Source organism: Mchenga conophoros, linkage group LG20, assembly GCF_057382185.1.
Source record: "Mchenga conophoros isolate Kocher_MC1m ecotype Shallow Benthic linkage group LG20, M_conophoros_male_GT1.1, whole genome shotgun sequence".
Taxonomy (NCBI): Eukaryota; Metazoa; Chordata; class Actinopteri; order Cichliformes; family Cichlidae; genus Mchenga; species Mchenga conophoros.
The window spans coordinates 3,629,185-3,646,701 of record NC_140545.1 but is presented as its reverse complement, the minus strand read 5'-3'; the positions used below and the strand labels follow the sequence as shown (position 1 = coordinate 3,646,701).

Here is a 17,517-nt window from a genome sequence, read left to right as displayed (position 1 = left end):
TTTGATCCAGAAAGTGGACTCGTCTGAAACAGATGTCCGGAGCTCTTCCCTCACATCTGACCAGAGAAAGTTTGAACTCTCGCTGCCTCAGGAAAGATGCTGATGTAGAGGAACAGACCGCGAGCTGAAACGTAAGTACAGACTATTTTCTGTGCGTTAGCAACACCCGCTAAAAAAGAAGAAGTCATAAAATAACCGTCGATGTTAATGTAAACAGCAAAAAGGTAGGCAAAGCTGGAAGTTTTTATACAATTAAATTTTAGAGAAACGTTACTGAGCAGTTAGCCAAACTGGCTATTTGTGCGGTATATAATGCTTAAAACAGAAATAACTTCAAGGGATATGCTATTATGACACATCTAAACATTTCTCTCTTAATCTCTCCTTTAATCCATCATAGTTTAGATGAAAATCTTTTTCACTTTTTATTTCACTGCTTGTGTGCTTGCTTATTTTTACACTCATATAAAAGCGAGCTAAGCTAAACCATAAATATAATGTGCCTTGTGTTGATATGTGTAGATTAGTGAGCAGCTATGAAATGCTTATTTGATTTATGCGTCAGTAGTAACGACCCACTAGTATAATATGGTCTGGCGATGATACAGAGTAAGTACACTCACTCTCAGTACTTGAAAACATGCAAATCCAAGACTTTTACTTGTAATGGATTACTGGGGTGTGGTGTTTTTACTTGAGTGAAGCACTGACTACTACAGACCAGAAAAAGATGTCAGAAATACAACCGCCAGACTCAATAATAACTGGGCTGCTAAATGAATGAACAGGTTGCTTTGAAAGATAAACAACCCTGCAGGACTTATGGTTGGGAAAAGGCTTGTCAGTACCAGCTGTTTTGTTGTCCTCAGCAGAAGAACAAACACAGACAGGCATGAAGTGTCACTGTGATGCTGGAGACAACACCTCTGTGTCGTCCTCCACTTCTTTTGTGAGTGGTGGGCACTTGAGGGTGACAAGCTGTAACCACATCCCGGCGATGGTCCGAGATGACCATCAGTGTCCATTCAGAGGCTTCAGAAATGATGACTCAGAGGGACAAGGTGTCATGAATCATGATCACCCCCAGCCAGTGTTTCAGCCTCTGGAGAACAATGGAGGATCTCTTCTGGCCTTTGGTATTTACACTGTCACTGGGCTGTGACAGAGCTGGTGTGTCTGGTCAGCATATGGCCTCCAGTGACTGAAAGCAGATCGGCTTGGTGCTTATTACCCCTGCATTGTCTGCCTGAAAGTGTTGTTCTGAATGAAACTTGTCAGAGGAAAGATGCTGACAACATATCAAGTTTTTGATACCATTCCTTTTGAAGCTCATGCTATCACAGCCTCTTTTACTGCTCTTTTCAAACTCAGCACTGCTTCTTAAGGCAAGGATCTCACTGCAGTGATGTCCTTTGTAATACAATACTTCATTTTTTTCTCTTGCCTGCAACTCCCCCACTCTGATACATTTTTCTTCCAGCAGCATATATTGTCTACAGAGCGGATCCATTTTGCTGAATGGATTTTGGCTTTCCATGAGACTCTGAAAAAAAAAGAAGGCATGCTGTAAAGTCGTTTGGTTTCTTCCATAGTATCAGCATTCAGAAGAGAATCTTAATTACAGGGTTCGAACAGGCCTCGGTCTGGTTTCAGGCAACCCTCACGGTCCCCGTTGGTAATTCCAGGGCCGACCACAGTGGTAATGAGCACGGAGGTGATGGCTGCAATCCAGGAGTACGCAGCTCCAGAGGCTCATGGGAAAGGGTGGTGGGGGAAGTCTGGGAGACAGTAAATCCACATTGTGATCTCTTGCCATAAACATCAACTTCCGTAGATGTTACACAGTCATGGTCCAGTGACCAGTGAGGATGGGTGGGACAGTCATCTCGTACTCCTGATGTGTTTCTAGGCAGACATCATAAGCAGTGATCAAACACTTCCCTGAATTAAGATGTTTTGACTACATCAATCAGGTCTTCCGGGTGGAGACTGTGCTATCAGCAGCTTTACTTCAGGAAATGGACTGCTATTCCTGTCACAGTCAATCGTGAAAAGTCTTGGGGTTTTTTGGCGCTCCTTTACAGCGTAATGTCAACAATCCCACGGCTCCAGGTTCTTATGAAAGCTGTGACGAATGGCATCAGCGTTTTGGCAATAAACTGCGACTTCAAGTGAGAGTTTTTCCCAAACTCATCCACACACCCACCAACTCACCCACTCACTCACTCAATCAGCCTAGACCTCCGACCACAGACTCTTGTGAAAGTCTTCAGACAGTTATGGGGTGTAAGTGGGTAAATCCCACATTACCCTGTCTGTCTCTGATTACCAGGCTGGATTCCTGTTGACGTATTTAGCTTTAGATTGCTGCAGCATGGAGCCATGTGTCTGGGAGCAAAACCTTGCACCTTAAAATCTCAGCCCTGCTCCATTCTGATACTCTCTCGCTGTCTCAACAGCCTTGTCTCAATATTGACCCGGCACAGCCGCTCAAGCCACAGTTGTCAGCAGATATTGCGCCTGCAGCAGATTATTTAGGCTGGTTTTGGGACACAGGGCCTTTGTTGCAGTGTTGTTTTACTAACTCGAGCTGCTTAGCTGTGTTCCATTGTGCCACTGGCTGCTCATAGCTGTGTCAGTTCGCATGAGTTGCTGTTTTGAATGGAGAAAACCTATAGGACACACAATAATATCCTGTCAGAGAAGGTTTTCATTCACGCAGGCTCTGTGCCTTCCTTGTCTCTACAGGAAAAGGCCTGATACAATCACCAAACACAGGAGCTAAGGATTATACACAGAAGCCTTACTGTCATGTGGTGTCTATTTTCATGGCATCTTACCTCCCCTTTTATTCCTGACCAGTGACACATCATTCACTTTTCGAATGAGGTTTGGCTGGCCCAAAAAGTTTATGAATATGTGGCATTGATGCAAGGCAAGGAAATAACATCCTTTAACCATGTTAGAGACCATAATGTTGCCTCTTGTGATCTGCTAGCTTTTTTAGAAGAAGTCTGAGACATGTGAGATCCAAAATAAATTAAATGACCTACAAAATTGAGAAAATAAAGGCAGCATTCTCTGTCTCCGCTACCCTAAGGTAATATCAAGACAACAACCACACACAGACTCATGGTCTGAATGTAAATGGCTGTCAGCTTGTTGAACCCTATTTCCAATTTGTTGTTGTCACTGTCTTTCTCTTCTTGCTGTTGTTCCACTCCACACCTTGTTTTAGTTCATTATTAGTCACATGTTTGCTGGAGAGCAACAATGGGACAGAGCGGGTCATAAACAAGAATTGTGTCGGCCAGGTTTTTGTGCTCAGCATTGCACAGGAGTCAGCAGGCACCTTGTGATCTGATGCTGCGAGTACAAGCCCAGCATTTAGACATTCTTCCACTTCAAAGCTCCCAGGGGGTTTTCTGGACACTGGTTGAATGGGAGCCGAGGAAGGGGTGCACAGGGGGAACAGGTGCAGTCCATAAGTGGGGTAATTCCCGCTGCCATCTGCTTTCTTTTTCGGGGTCTGGGCTCTTTAAACGCCCTCTGACACGCCTCATGGCGACACACTCCCCTAGCCGCAGCCGCAGCATGCCCCGTCACCATGGCACCGTGATTCAGATTAACCCCGCACATGTGCCGAGTCAACCGTGGGGGTCTGCTTCTTTTGTGAGTGAGCAAAGGGAGGGCGACAGGGGTGGAGGAGGGGGAGGGAGATGGAGAGCTGCACAGATAAGTGTGTAAAAAGGACACTTGCCAGTCTTTCACTTTTGTTAAGTGAAGCAGCAGAGACAGACTTATCAAATCCATGTGAGGGGGAATACAAGCAGTTTATTCCTAGCAGTAAACGGTCTCATTTTAGTAATCTGAATAAACTTTGTTGTTTCCAACAGGTATATATAAAAAAGTCAAGAGCAGAGAGACAAGATGACGGCCATCGAGAGTAAAGAAGAGATCAGCGACACGGACAGTGGGATTATCCTAAACTCCGGTAAGGACTGTACTGAACAGATGTCCAGTCAAGTATCTGCATCTTTCATTTTTGCAGATTTCATACTGTTACTTACAACTAAGAGTTTAATGGAATTTGAGGCTCTTAGCTATATTAACATTTGAGAAATGAAATAAAAATAAATAAATCAGGTGACATTTTGTTAAATAAACTTATATATTTTTACTTTGTAAATATGTAATTGGGACATTTTGTCTGACTTTCCTCTAACATACTGCATCTTTAGCATTTTTTTAAAAGTTTGTTGCTATTTATCAACCCACGCTTTACATCAGTACTGATGTACTATATCTGCTGTAGCTCCAGTATCAATACTGACATAACAAGATAGCAAACTTCTTAGACCGCTACTCAGTGTAAGGTTTCTGCGATAGCTGCCCTGTATGAAAAGTATTGGCAGTTTCTATAATGCTTAATCCACCAGTCTGTGCAAACAAAATGATAGTTTTAATGCTATAATATAATTAATGTTGATATTCATAAATGTTACAAAAAAGCAGAAGAAATGGCAAAGCAGATTATTATTATTTTTTATTATTAAGAAGCAAAATTGTTTGCATTCCTGAACAGAAAGTTAAGTTTTAGTTGTTTAATGTTATGCTTGAGTAATTTCTGCCTTCTCAGAGAAGTTCATTGTGCTGGCTCAACTTTGGGTTTATTTTATTTTTTAGCTTTAAAAATGTTTTTAACAGATTTCTCAAATATTTGCATTTTCCTCTTTATAAGCCCTCTGTCTATTTTAACTCATTATCAGCTCACATAAGAATAATACAGTTTTAATATATGTGGAAGGTACTGTGTGTCTTTCTGACTCTGTGTCTGTCATGAAACTAATTGGAGGGGTGGAGCGTGGGCAAAGAAAGACTCCATTAAACTCTGTGGATTAGCCTTTTGTGGAAAAATGATCTGTGTTTAACTATAGTATTTAATACAGATTCATAATGTAGTGCATTTAAAAACATCTCGTCACAGCAGAGCAAATGTTAGCTTATATGACAGCATATGATGCAGACGGGAAAGTACAATACAGCTTCAGTATTGTATATAATGACCGTGTTATACGGGGTATGAGAATAAATGTTTGCACATCAGTTGTGCAGCACTGGCTGAACTGATAACAACACTTTATATACACTATATAAAATATAATAAAAAATATAACAGTGAAATTATTTTTAAGTCATTTTAAGTCAGGTTCAGACGCAGACGCAGGTAAAGCCTGATTTTGTGTGTGTTTTTGCAGGTCCCGACAGCCCCACGTCCCCAGTGAAGGACCTCACCACCCACACCAGAGCCCTGAAGCTGAAGCACCAATCTCTGGAGGAGCGTTTGGAGATCTGCCTGCTGGAGCTCCGAAAACTCTGCATCAGGGAGGCAGTAAGTGACTCCTGGATTAAAGCTTTAAATCAGTATTGAAGATTGCTTCTTTTTACATCATAACAATACTTTTGTTTTGTCCTCACAGGAGCTGACAGGTGTACTGTCCTCAGACTATCCAATGTTGCCAGATGAGAAGCCACCACGTGTTCGGAGGAGAATTGGTGCTTCATTCAAGCTGGATGAAGGTCTGATCCATCTAGATAAACAGGTACAAACCACCATCAGTGTTAAGTGTTAGTGGAAAGAGTCAGCACATCAGCTGAGATGTAAGGTCAGAGTTTGTCTTTTTTTAGCACTCAGAGTTGCAAGTGCTGGAAACTGAATTGGCCCTTCAGCGGCAGATTTTTGAGGCAGCCCGCAAACTCTCGCTTGAGGAGAACCTCAGTAAGCCACAGAAGAAGGGCCGGCTGCAGCAGTGCAAGAGGGAGGAGAAGAAAGTGAAGGAACTGCAGCAGGCCGTGTTCCAGCATAGAATCAAGAGTGAGTGCAACTCACCCAGCGTCAGCAGCCAGAACAAAGGTGAGTGACTTTGCTGCCCCCTTCAGGCCAGGCTGTGCAACATGCAGTGCACTTAATGGAAATGTAAAATGTTTGGCGTTTGTGTGCAGATCTGTGCATGTCTGATGACAGCTCACTCTCCGATGTGGTGGCGCTGGATGATGGTGAGCTGAATGATTTTAAGGTTATCATGACATTCATTTAAATATGCAGTAGAAGAAAAGACAGCTCTGATAGAGCATGGTGTCACATTCAACATGTAAATCATTCTACATGTCTTTTTATGAAATTAATTGCGGGTCATGTGTAAAAACAAATATGGGTTTAAAATTCCAAAACTCACTTTAATAATGTGATTTAAATATTTTTAAAAATAGTGAATACTCTACTGACTTGTTTTCCGTTTAGAAATCATTATTTAATGTTCTCTCCAATCCTGTATAGATCTGGACATATCCAGCCCCCTTTCACCTCCAGTGTTGGACGCTTCATATTCAGATCCCCTTCAGCTGTCAGCCCAGACTGTGCAGACATCGCACCAGTCCTCAAGCGAGCTCAGTGTGGAGCACGAGCCCGCTCCCATCCAGAATTCCCCTTGGAAGGAGTCCAGTCTGGACCATCCTTACCAAAAGGCCACCAAACCTCCGTCTGCCTGCAGCAGCAGGTCCAGGTAAGGACTGAAGAATGCTAACAACTAGTGAAATACACTATTATACTCCAAGCTAGATTGTACCTTATTTTACAGTTTTCCATTTGATAGATGAACTTAGATGAAATCAGGTGCAATGTCAGCCTTCTTGTGCTGGATTAGCACATAGTAAAGCTTCCTTTTTCTGAATGTGTGCGATATCTCATGTCATGTCTCCTGTGTGCAGTAGCCCAGCAGCAGCCCAGGTGTCTGCAGAGAGCATCAGGATTCCTCTCACTCAGTTTGTGAAAAACTCTGCCCTGCGTCACAGCAGCTCCACCAGCGCCCCCTCCACCCCGGAGCTGTTCATACGCCGGCAGTACTCCCAGTCCTTCAGGTACACAGACAAGTTATGTCAGAGTCATTTGTATTATCAGAGGAATTAAAGACAATAATGTTGTATTAATGTTTCAAATTTTACACAATATCCCTTCTCAGACTTCCAAAAAGAAAGCCATCTGACGTGGAGCGTTTCAGCTCAGAGAGCAGTCGAGGTCGAGCTAGGCTGCCCCAGCGACGCTGCGTGGCTGACTTCATGGTGCGCTCCCCGGAGTACTCTCCTCTGCGTCCTTACCAGTCCAGCTCTGAGGACAGCAGCTCAGAGCACTCGTCATCCTCTAGCATTAGCTCTCCTGGCAGGGAGAAGCCGACTGAGATCCCAAAGCTCTGCCCACCGCCTTACGGGTTCCACTTTGGAGCACAGAAGAAAGGAGTCTCTCATTTCCCCAGTATGCACAAAAATACGAGCACCAGCTATGTTAAGGCAGCGGCGGAAGATGGACCCCTCTCCCCGCAAGCTCCAGACATGGGGAAGTGCTTCATCTCTACTGTGGCACGCAGCACTCAGCAACGACAGTGGCAGGAGGGGACACCTTCACCGAGAAGCATCTTAAAGCCCCCTCCGCCTTACACCAGGCTCGTGCGGACGCCCTCGCTGAAAGAGTACCCAAACCACGCCGTGAGGCTGCTGCCCCGGGAGGTCGTATCAGAGGAGCTGAAATCGTGGCATCAAAGGAATCAGCTACAGAAGCTACTGCCAAGCTGCGGGGAACAGCAGAGCGTTACGAGCCCCATTTCACCTCACCTGCCTCCTTTTGCACAGGTAGGTACAAGCACCAGCTATGTTAAGGCAGCGGCGGAAGATGCATTAATATGTTTGACTCTTAACATATTAATGCATTGAAGCTGTTACTTTCGTAAATTAGATCAGTGATTCCAAAAGTGTGGGCTGGGATACTGCAAAGGTACTCAAGTTAGTATGTGTGCCGTTATTTATATAAAAAGTCAGGTTAAACTGGTAGTAGGTGGTGGTTAGTTTGTGGTATTACTCGTTACACTGACCTAAATTTAAAGCTCTTTTATTGACGTTTGTGTCCTAGTGATATGTGGGTCACACAATGGCATTAATGCTTTGCATTTGACTGGGTAGCATTAGCAACTAAGAGCCAACAGCCTGTGTTTTTATGTTTTGGTTTGGGGTTTTTTTTTTTCAAATACATCACTTTCTCTTGTTTTTTGATTAGAGGTTGCTTGGTCCCCATGGGATTTCTGGCAAATTGACACATTTTCACTTGAAAACAACATGAAATATTTTTTACTGAACTAGATTAGAGATCTGGCTTTGTGACTTTTTTCACAGGGTTCAGGTAACCTGGTTCTCCAGAGGGCTGTAGACGGGACTCCCCTTCAGTGGTTTGTTGCCGAGGATGCTGAGATTGTGAGCCAGGTGTAGCTGACACGCCTAAAACCCCCTGCAGTATGATGACTCATTCCTTTATTTATTAAGTCTTTGGACTCTCTGTGAGATTGTTTGTTGACATAATGCAGAAAACGTGGACCTGTTGGTATCACTGATTAATTTAATGTAAGGTGGTATGCCAGTTTTATTTATTTGGTAATACATCTGAGGTGAAATAAATCTGATACAGTTTCATAGCTTATTTCAACAAAGACCATAAACTTGCTGTTGTTTGAAGACCTTTTTTTGTGGCTGGAACACATTTTGCACATGCAGTTCACCCACAGTAGATTTAAAATAGCTTTCCTCATTTCTAATATAATTTTTGACTTATATTCTATATTTATTATTTAAAGACCCCCCCCCCTTTTGCAACATAGACTTATCACTAAAACTATGATAGCCACCTATAAGCACGCACAGCAATGAGTTTTTAGAGGTATATGTGTAGATATACATAGTGAAATCTGTCTGATAATGATGTGAAGTGAGCTGAATCTTAACATTTGAATCTTGCTTATTAACTCCTATTAACCACTGATGCCTTTAAGGGCAATTTTGGTGAAAGTTTTCACTGCGGTATGGTGTTTCTTACTAACCGAGTGATTGTATCAGTTTTGATATGTTTTGTATATTTATAATAAAAATATTACCAAAATGACCCATCTGAGTGTATCCCGCCTCTCGCTTTATGTATGGGCTCAAAGTGTGGTCATAAATATTTTGTACTTGTAAATCAGGATTTGTATGTGTAAAAAGAATTTGTGTGTGCGTAAAAAAGATTTGTGTGTGGACTTAGCCAAAAAGTATGTGTGAAACTCTGCACTCAAGTTTCAAGTTACAAGTACGAATTTTGACCCTATTTTTCTTCCTTTCATCTGATTGGCCAATGTCATGTCAATCACAAATTTAATAATCCAATAGGAGAACAGAGGGGTTTGGCTATTGGAGGGGTGCGTTATGGAGCTTCAGGTCCTAAAATGCATATACTATTATATTTTGTACATATATTTATTAGTTTCAGATGTAGCCATTCTTGTATTTTGCTTGTTTACATTCTTGTATTTTGCACAACTCTGTTGCTTGTGAAGCTCGCACACAAGAATTTCACTCACATGTGCTGTACCAATGTACCTGCACATGTGATGTGACAATAAAAGTGATTTGATTTGATTTGAGGGAATAAATGCTTTTACATGCCAGTCCAGCGTTTTCCTTCATCACCTTCATGGAAAACAGTCTGTGGTGATTTTTGTTTCACAGGTTTACCTGCTTAATACAGGGACCTCCAAAGCCTGGGGGGGGGCAGTGTTGTGGAAATGACACAGTCTTCACTAGTGGAGATAGTTACAAAGCTTTCTTCGTTATGAATTAACGATCCATGTTTTTATTGAACATTTGAAGATAAAAAACAAACAAACAGAAACTCTTGTAGAGGACATAAGGTCAGAGATAGAAACGACAAGGAGCAGGTGCATCTAGTACAGGTAGAGCTGCTGCAAAAACCCACAGAGCTCAGCAGCCAGCGCAACTAATTCTGGATCCTTTGCTATTAGTTAGCATTAGCAGCACATGCTGCATCCGATGTGTAAGGACCTTTATGCTGAGCACTGTGACTCACAGCAGTGGTCCTGGGTCAGCCCTGACTTTGTGTTAAACTAATCCTAAAGTAACAATGGTATTTCTAACCACTGATATACCACAACTTTTTCCTTTCAACAGCTGCTGAAAGTTACGGGGACCTAGCTTCTATCGGACATTTATATAGAGATCCTCCAGCTTCAAACTGTATTACCCTTCAAGGACCTGCAGTTTAAAAAAGCGCCCCTCAAACAGCCAAACCCATCTGTTCGCTGATTGGAATGTTAAATTTGTGATTGACATGACATTGACCAATCAGCTGAAAGGAAGAAAAATAGGGTCAAAATTCGTACTTGTAACTTGAAACTTGAGTGCAGAGTTTCACACGTACTTTTTGGCTAAGTCCACACACAAATCTTTTTACACACACAAATCATGATTTACAAGTACAAGATATTTATGACCACAATTTGAGCCCATATTTATGACAGCTGAACTGGATGAGCAGCAGAAAATGGATGGATGTTACCAAAATGTATGATTCCCTGTGACAAACACAATGAACGACCAAAAGCAGGGCATCAAAAACCATTTTATGTTTGTTTACAAATAGCCTTCAATTGTCGACGCACTAATTCACGTGAAGCACTGATGACTGTGTTTCATGAAACTACCACAAGAAGTAACTCAGTGTTACGACACAGAAAATCACAAACGTGCACAGGAGAACCAGCCGGCAGCGCTGCAGCCAGTGAGTCAGAGGATGTTGCCTCCACCTGAAGAGAGCAGTCGGTCAGTGTTTATCCAAAGTTATCAGAAATAATACACTTTTGAAAAAGAACAAACATGACGTGTCCACTTACATCCCCACTGTGGAGATCCGTCTGCAGATATTTGCCATCTTTTTCTCCCTTCCTTTGTTGGATAAGACTGCTTTGCCCCTGTGTCTGTGCCGCAAAGTATCCAGAGAGAAGCTGTAAATATAAAAGCACATTCCTCAGTTCCAACTTCTTGAAGCTTGTGATGCTTTTTTGTTGATAAAGTTGCTAATGCTGACTTTAGTAAGAGCTGTATTTGTCAAACTAGACACAGGCCCCAGGGCCAGCAGCAACCAATACTGACACGAAACGCTTCAGAAATTGGTCAATACTGCAGGCTGTTGTGCCTCTCAGTTAGTCCACCTCCTCTGAATAGTGCCATACTTTTTGTTCAGAGTCTTGCTGTTGTTCACTGGTTTTGATGGGGGGCTCTCTGGGGTTAGGATGGGAGCGGGTCCTGGAAGAGCTTCTGATGGAGTTTCATCTGGATTGTGCGGCCTGAAGTAAGACATGTTCGTGATAAATGTTACCATGTAGTTAGGATACCAAAAAATATGCCTGTTGGCTCTAGTTCACCTGTCCTCCACTGAGTATCTGTCGTCCTTGTTCATGAAAGAGCAGCTGGACTCTGAGCTCATGGGAGACGGGCAAAAAGGGACAGCCTTCTTGCTGGAAGAGAGACGCTTTCTGGAGTCTTGCTTTTTCCTATCCTGGAGACAAAGAAGACCCTCCCTGTGGTTTATGGCTGATAACATGAGAAAAAAGCAGGAAGGTTTATTCAGGAAACCTCCCTTACCTGAGTTTGGCTGGAAATTACTGATACACAGACCCTTCTACGGATGTGCTTCTTGTTAAAAAACAAACAAACACACAGATAAAAGGCAGATTCAAGTTCAAAAGATTGCTTAAACCTACATTAGACGTTACAAGTATCCAAATATGCATACCTGCTGAGTATCTTTCTTTATGTTGTCACTTTCCTCTTGATCTACAACAATAAATCCAGCAATTACTCAAACTTTGCACACAACTGCAGAAGAAAACAAGTGACAAGAAACACACCACTGATGCAGAAACCTGTGGAGGCTCTGGGATCTGTGATGTTTCTGCAGGAGCCCTGCTGCTGCTGCTGCTGCATCATCATCCTTCTGGCTTCTTCCAGCTCAGCTAGATTTCTGTCATATCGCTTCCTCAGGCGCTCCACGTGAGCCACCATGAGTTCCACTGCTCTACTCACTCGAGCCTCCTAAACAAAGCAGGAAATAAATAGAAAACTCCTACTCCCAGTGCTGGTCCCAATATAGCAGTAACACTTGTTTTTAACTGAGCCTGACCCATAGTGTACCTGATGCACGGCACCGAGCACCTCTGCTGTGTTAGAGATCCGTTCCACGGTGCCTCCGAGGATGTCCAGGGACAGCTCCAGCTTCTGCAGGATCTCGCTGCGCTTGTTGTCCAAACACAGGCTCTTCAGTATCTGAAATCCCACAGGATCACACTTGTATTTGCAGCCTGCTGGGACCAAAAGGACTCACTACAGATAATAGCCTGCTACGTACAGTACCTCCAGGGTCTCCCTGCCTCTGCTCAGCTCTAGCTGGATGTTCTCCTCAGCCAGGTTACGGGCGTGCTCCTCCGCCTGCAGCCTCTGCTTCAGGGTGTACTGATCACAGCGGAGAGACAAGGCGATCTGAGAGAAAGCTGTCTAGGAGAAGAAACAAAAATATAACAACTTCATTCAAGTTCTCAGCGTCCTCCTGCATTTCAGATACCAGTGGCTCTGCCTGCTGTTGAGATTTAAGGATAAATAAACTTTAATGAAACCGTAGCTGTTCAGAAATACAGAAATCTTGAACTTATAATCAAATAATCCTGTATGTAAATTTTCAAGTGCAGCACATTAAAAAACAAAGTTTAAAACCTACTGAATGGATTTAATGAAGGGGAAGTGTAGACTACTTACCTCCAAATCCTTCTCTGACATCTCTACACTGTTAGGAAACAAGAAGTCTGACAGTTTGATATCACTTCTAATTAAATCTGGCGGTTATCATTTGGTTGTATTTGTACGTATGAATGTCACCTATTGAGGCCGACGCGCTCTATGATGGGCAGCTCACTCCAGCTTGCGATTGGCGGCTCCTCTTGGCTAGTTTCTGTTAAAAAGTTCAAACTGATTTAGAAACTTTTTAGACCTTTTAAAAAAATTATTATTCTTAAGCCATTAACCTTCTCCGCTGTCGTCACTGTCCGGCATGTTGGGCAGGTTGTAGCTGCTTATCTCTGCCTCTGGCTGAAAATATTTGAAAGACATTATCAGCCCTCCGAGGTGTTAAATGACTGATTAAAGGAACGGGTAGGACAGCTGGTTAGACTCACCTCAGCGCTCATTACTGCGTCAGCCTCTTTCACCAGAGTTAATCCAAATGTCAGAGAAAGCCTGATTACAGTATTCAGATTCACTTCAGAGTTCACAGTGGACTCTTCATCATTTGTGAAAGCACAAACATATTCTCACGGGTCAGTGTTTGGCTCATTTGCTCCTCAGCCTTTCTCCAGTCCTGAGAATAGATAATCCTATTAAGAGATCCACAATCAGACCAGAATAGGACGACTGGCCCAAGAGGCTCATGGGAAGCTGTGTTTTTGTATGTGGTAAATTAAAACTAGTGTTGTACCAGTTAATAAATCAAATGCACCAATTCCACAGTTCACCCTGCATCCATACTATATAATACACCATGTTATACTACACTCTATATTCTTGTAGGAGCAAAGGGAGTAGCTTGTTCACTTAATCTCATGAATAAATAATTAGGTTTTAAAGGTTTCAGCAGGACAGGACACAAGGGTACAGGAGTCCCATGAGGGGATTACATAGATCAGGAACCGTAGATCTTATTAACACTCCGCTTCCCGTTTTTCACTCTACATACACATTTGTGATCTGCATCAGTCGAATATTAGACCTTTATTTACCCAAGGCCATTGGAGGACAGTTCAAGCTTTTTGCACTGTAGAGGCTGGTGAGAAAAAGTGTTTCATTTCAGGCTGTGTCCATACGAAATGACAACAAACATCTTGAGGCCCAGCTAATGCACGCCAAAGCAGACCGACAGAGACACCTAATGGCCATGCACCAAATATTTGGGATGAATACTCAGGCTCACTGGACTGGGTTGGTGGTTCAATCCCAGGGCACTCTGGTATTCCCGCTGAGCCCTGAGTTGGCCCTGATGTGTTCATAGAAGGGTGCATGTTGAGGGAAGAAGCTTAATGGTAGAATGAGGCATGAAAACCTGAGGCCCTTCCTGTAATTTCTCCCAAAACCTGAATTTCACTACATTATACAGACTAAAGTTAACAGAGTTATGTAACTATGTATTACACCGTTACACACAAGTGAATTTCAGATTATCAGTTAGTGATACAAGACCTCAGTAATGAAATCTAAAAAAATAAATCACTCAGAGCAGCCGACTTTGGAGAATCTCCACTTTTATTAATAGAAAAACTGTATTTAGTAGAGGCGCTGGGGTTTGCCCATGGTGCTCTTGACGTAGAGGGCACGCACGTTCTGCCAGTTCTTCTTCAGCAGCGACACCAGGAAGTTGACAGCCAGGTGGATGTTGTACACAAGTTCGTCTTCTGTCATCTTCACATGTCCTACGGCCACAGCCAGACAAAGCACCTACAACGAGCAGCAAGGTTACTCCACACTGATCAACTTCTTCAAACCAAGTGTTAGATAATGAAACCATAAAGCCAGGAAGCAGCAGAACACACCTTCTTCATCTGGAATTTGATGGTGGACTTGACTTCATCCACCTTTGTGTTCAGGTTCTCATTGTGGGTGAGCAGTGAGGGGAACTTGCCGGCCTTGTTCAGCCCAGGACCCAGGATACGAGGGATCTGCTTGATCAGAGACTCAGAGGCCAGGAAAGCATCATACTTCTTGGCTGGAAGAGGAAGAAACAAGCACGTTAGGAAGCCTTGACAGACTTTGGTCACAGATGAGGCAGTTTGTAATCTTGTGGACACCGTACCGAGCTTCTTGACCAGCTTCTTGTTCTTGTTGAGCTTCTTCAGAGCCTCGATGTCCATGTGTGGCATGTCGGCAGCTTTGGCCTCGTCGCAGTGCTGCTGGTCTCCCAGGATGCACACGGAGAACTTTGGCCTGGGGAGAGTCTTCAGCCTGCATGTCAACAAAACATTTTTAGTGACTGTGCTCACAACCACTTTTCAACCTCTGAGAAATAATCAACTCATTCAACATGTGATGATATAATTTGACCCTTTATGAGACCACCTGACTTTACTGTGGAGTAGAAAAAGTCTTACCCATACCACCACAGGGGCTGGCGTCCAGCTGACCTCTTAGGTGATACAAAGCAAAGTGGTCGGCATGAGGGCGTGAACTTAGCAGCTCAGCCACTCAAAGCCTCCCCTCATGTTTTAAGACCCAGGGTAGGGGTCCGCCTGCTTCGCCTTCCCCAGCAGAAAGCTGAGTAAGCTCAGTCAGACTACCCAGAGTACTTCTCCATGTCTGCTCCTGGCCTGTCTGGACTTTGATTTTTAATGTACTACATGGCCGTTAAACAGGCCGCTGTGATAATCAGACAGGGCTGGAGACGCACAGGGAAAAGGGTGGATGAGACAGTAAAAGGTCGAACCTGACAGTGCCGGAGAAACGCTTGTCCTTCTGGGGATCATAGTTTTTCAGGCTGATCTGAAGCTCCACCGACTCCACAAACCTACAAAGAGATGACAGGTTACACACATGTCCGGTATTTTCAGTATTACACTTTAACCATTGGTTATCACAGCTGTTCGGATCTGCTTACTTCCTCGGCTTGGCCACGGAGCCCTGCAGGACCTCCTTCACGGCTTCATATAAAGTATCCCTGGAGACCTTACTGTAATGTAGAAAACGTCAGGAAAAAAGTTAACGTCACTAGAAATGCCACCAAGAGAAATAAGACGGCTAATGATGCTAAAGCACAGCGCTAAAAATTCACCAAGCAGCCACAAAAGTCGTGAAAAAAATATGTGCCGGTTATTTAAGAGCATTAAACTAAACAGCAGAGATTAGATGAAGACTGTAAATGTATTTTAAATACGCGGATGACGACGGATTACATTTGAGAAACTTAGCGCGCTGACGGTGCACCGGCGATGAACCGGTCCCATGCCGCACCTTTAACGTCAATAAACTACAACTTACCATGAAATACAAACAAAGCCGGACAATATTACGACTCTACGTATCTAGAAGAATAACACAGTAGAGAAAAGCGCGTTTAAAATGAGGTTTTTAATCATTTATTGGGAAAAATGTGGCCTGACCTCATCTTGGTAGCTCGTCGCTCTCGTCGTGCTACGCTGGAAAAGGAAGTGACGTCGTACGTTACGCGACATAAAGGCGATCCGTGACGTCATCAGAAAGCGCGAGCTTTTTTCCCAATAGAAATCAACAAAATCTATATCATAAAACAGCAAGCATAAAAATATCTATTTAGTAGTAATTGAAAAATGTGTGCCTGTGAAGAAACATATACATAAAAATAAAATACCTGTAAAACTACATAAAGATTCTTACCTACTTATAAAGCTAAATAGTTACATAATAGCTACATAATTCAGCTGTCTTTGTCAAACTTTGTCATTACAGTTTTTATGCTGTTGTAAATTATAATATCAAAAGTTGAGCTCTGGCTGTTTCAGGTACTTTTTTTTGTTCCAAAATGATAGTCCTGTGAAAAATCCCTGACAATTTCTATAAGGATAAAGAGTGTAAATGACAACCAAGTGCTGTTAATCAGATGCATTTGCTTGAACTCCCTTATAAATCAGTTTTCTTGTGTGGAGCATTTAGGTATGTTAAACCAAACAACATATCGGCACAAACGCCTCATACCAACTGGTGGAGTGATGATCTGTGCTTGTTTTGCAGCCACAGGAGCCTGGGCACCTTGCAGTCATTGAATCGACAATGAACTTCTCTGTATACCAAAGTATTCTAGAGTTAAATGCGAGGCCATTGGTCTGACAGCTAAAGCTTGTCACAAATTGGGTCATGTGACAGAACAATGAGCCTAAACACATCAGCTAATCTGTAACAGAATGACTGAAAAAGAGTCAAGATGTTGCAATGGCCCAGTCAAAGTCCAAACTTCAACCTGATTGAGATGCTGTGGCAGGATTTTAAGAGAGCTCAATGAAGTGAAGCAACTTTAAAAAAACAAACAAAAAAACAGTGGGTCAGTATTCCTCCACAATATGAGATTCTGATAAAGCAAAACAAAGCAGAAAGACTTCAAGTTATTGCTGCTACAGGTGGTTCTAGAAGCTACTGAATTATGAGGTGTGTATTAATAGATTTTGAGGCGCTGTAAGACATTTTTTGGGAACCCCGAAATTTGAATAACTTTTTTTAACCTTTAAAAAAATGGAGGCTTTGAGACAGTGTGGTCACCCGAATGCCAATCACTCTCATATCTTTTGGACGTGTACACAATTGACCTCATTTTGGGATAGTATATCCAAGTTAACAGATGACATCATGTCCTATGCATCCCTAAGGATCTCAGGATCTTCCTACTGGGTTTGCTACCCAGTGATTTGATTCTAAAAAAGGAAAGATATATTTTTTAAATCCCGTTGATCGCATTTGAAAAGGCCATAACAAGGAAAATCCTTAAGAAGGATCCTTCCCGAGTAGAGCAAGTGCTAGAGATTATAGAGGAAATACATCTGATGGAGAGACTGACTTTCTTTGTACGACTTAAATGTCATCTTT

General features: G+C 42.8%; 3 protein-coding genes across 7 annotated transcripts; 1 reads left to right on the top strand and 2 right to left on the bottom strand.

The window, feature by feature from the left end:
* Positions 1 to 74: 74 nt before the first annotated feature.
* On the top strand, positions 75 to 9,512 carry inavaa (innate immunity activator a). 2 transcript variants are annotated; one of them, XM_085259821.1, is made up of 10 exons: positions 75 to 131; positions 3,897 to 3,994; positions 5,259 to 5,392; positions 5,481 to 5,603; positions 5,689 to 5,914; positions 6,004 to 6,057; positions 6,338 to 6,563; positions 6,772 to 6,918; positions 7,020 to 7,683; positions 8,221 to 9,512. In XM_085259821.1, exons 2-10 carry the CDS (start codon positions 3,931 to 3,933, stop codon positions 8,311 to 8,313), a joined length of 1,731 nt encoding a protein of 576 aa, XP_085115947.1. In that variant the 5' UTR covers positions 75 to 131; positions 3,897 to 3,930; the 3' UTR covers positions 8,314 to 9,512. The 2 variants fall into 2 exon arrangements, with proteins under 2 accessions (XP_085115947.1, XP_085115946.1); XM_085259820.1 differs by having other exon boundaries at positions 6,769 to 6,918.
* Positions 9,225 to 13,274, bottom strand: irag3a (inositol 1,4,5-triphosphate receptor associated 3a). Of its 4 annotated transcripts, none has more exons than XM_085259822.1 (13): positions 13,098 to 13,274; positions 12,948 to 13,011; positions 12,802 to 12,874; positions 12,682 to 12,709; positions 12,283 to 12,423; positions 12,064 to 12,195; positions 11,781 to 11,964; positions 11,666 to 11,706; positions 11,515 to 11,562; positions 11,295 to 11,428; positions 11,103 to 11,216; positions 10,764 to 10,874; positions 9,225 to 10,676 (listed from the first exon to the last, which is right to left on the bottom strand). In XM_085259822.1, the coding sequence occupies exons 1-13, from the start codon at positions 13,107 to 13,109 to the stop codon at positions 10,571 to 10,573; spliced, it is 1,188 nt and encodes a 395-aa protein (XP_085115948.1). In that variant the 5' UTR covers positions 13,110 to 13,274; the 3' UTR covers positions 9,225 to 10,570. The 4 variants fall into 4 exon arrangements, with proteins under 4 accessions (XP_085115948.1, XP_085115949.1, XP_085115950.1 ...); XM_085259823.1 differs by having other exon boundaries at positions 11,515 to 11,565; positions 11,796 to 11,964; XM_085259824.1 differs by having other exon boundaries at positions 11,796 to 11,964.
* A 925-nt stretch (positions 13,275 to 14,199) lies between these two features.
* Positions 14,200 to 16,182, bottom strand: rpl10a (ribosomal protein L10a). The gene is made up of 6 exons (XM_085259623.1): positions 16,065 to 16,182; positions 15,563 to 15,634; positions 15,392 to 15,472; positions 14,765 to 14,913; positions 14,505 to 14,677; positions 14,200 to 14,409 (listed from the first exon to the last, which is right to left on the bottom strand). The coding sequence occupies exons 1-6, from the start codon at positions 16,067 to 16,069 to the stop codon at positions 14,239 to 14,241; spliced, it is 651 nt and encodes a 216-aa protein (XP_085115749.1). The 5' UTR covers positions 16,070 to 16,182; the 3' UTR covers positions 14,200 to 14,238.
* Between the last annotated feature and the right edge of the window lie 1,335 nt (positions 16,183 to 17,517).

What these genes read in the sequence shown, in the direction of transcription:
- rpl10a (XM_085259623.1), bottom strand. An exon ending in GAAGCTGGTCAAGAAGCTCG is followed by an intron (nt 14,678 to 14,764) that starts GTACGGTGTCCA and finishes TTCCTCTTCCAG; the next exon opens with CCAAGAAGTATGATGCTTTC. An exon ending in TCAAATTCCAGATGAAGAAG is followed by an intron (nt 14,410 to 14,504) that starts GTGTGTTCTGCT and finishes TGCTCGTTGTAG; the next exon opens with GTGCTTTGTCTGGCTGTGGC.
- irag3a (XM_085259825.1), bottom strand. An exon ending in TGCTCGGTGCCGTGCATCAG is followed by an intron (nt 11,965 to 12,063) that starts GTACACTATGGG and finishes TGCTTTGTTTAG; the next exon opens with GAGGCTCGAGTGAGTAGAGC. An exon ending in CACAGGTTTCTGCATCAGTG is followed by an intron (nt 11,707 to 11,780) that starts GTGTGTTTCTTG and finishes TTATTGTTGTAG; the next exon opens with ATCAAGAGGAAAGTGACAAC.
- inavaa (XM_085259820.1), top strand. Translation starts at nt 3,931, where the DNA reads ATGACGGCCATCGAGAGTAAAGAAGAGATCAGCGACACGGACAGTGGG. An exon ending in TGTGGTGGCGCTGGATGATG is followed by an intron (nt 6,058 to 6,337) that starts GTGAGCTGAATG and finishes AATCCTGTATAG; the next exon opens with ATCTGGACATATCCAGCCCC. An exon ending in CAGTACTCCCAGTCCTTCAG is followed by an intron (nt 6,919 to 7,019) that starts GTACACAGACAA and finishes ATCCCTTCTCAG; the next exon opens with ACTTCCAAAAAGAAAGCCAT.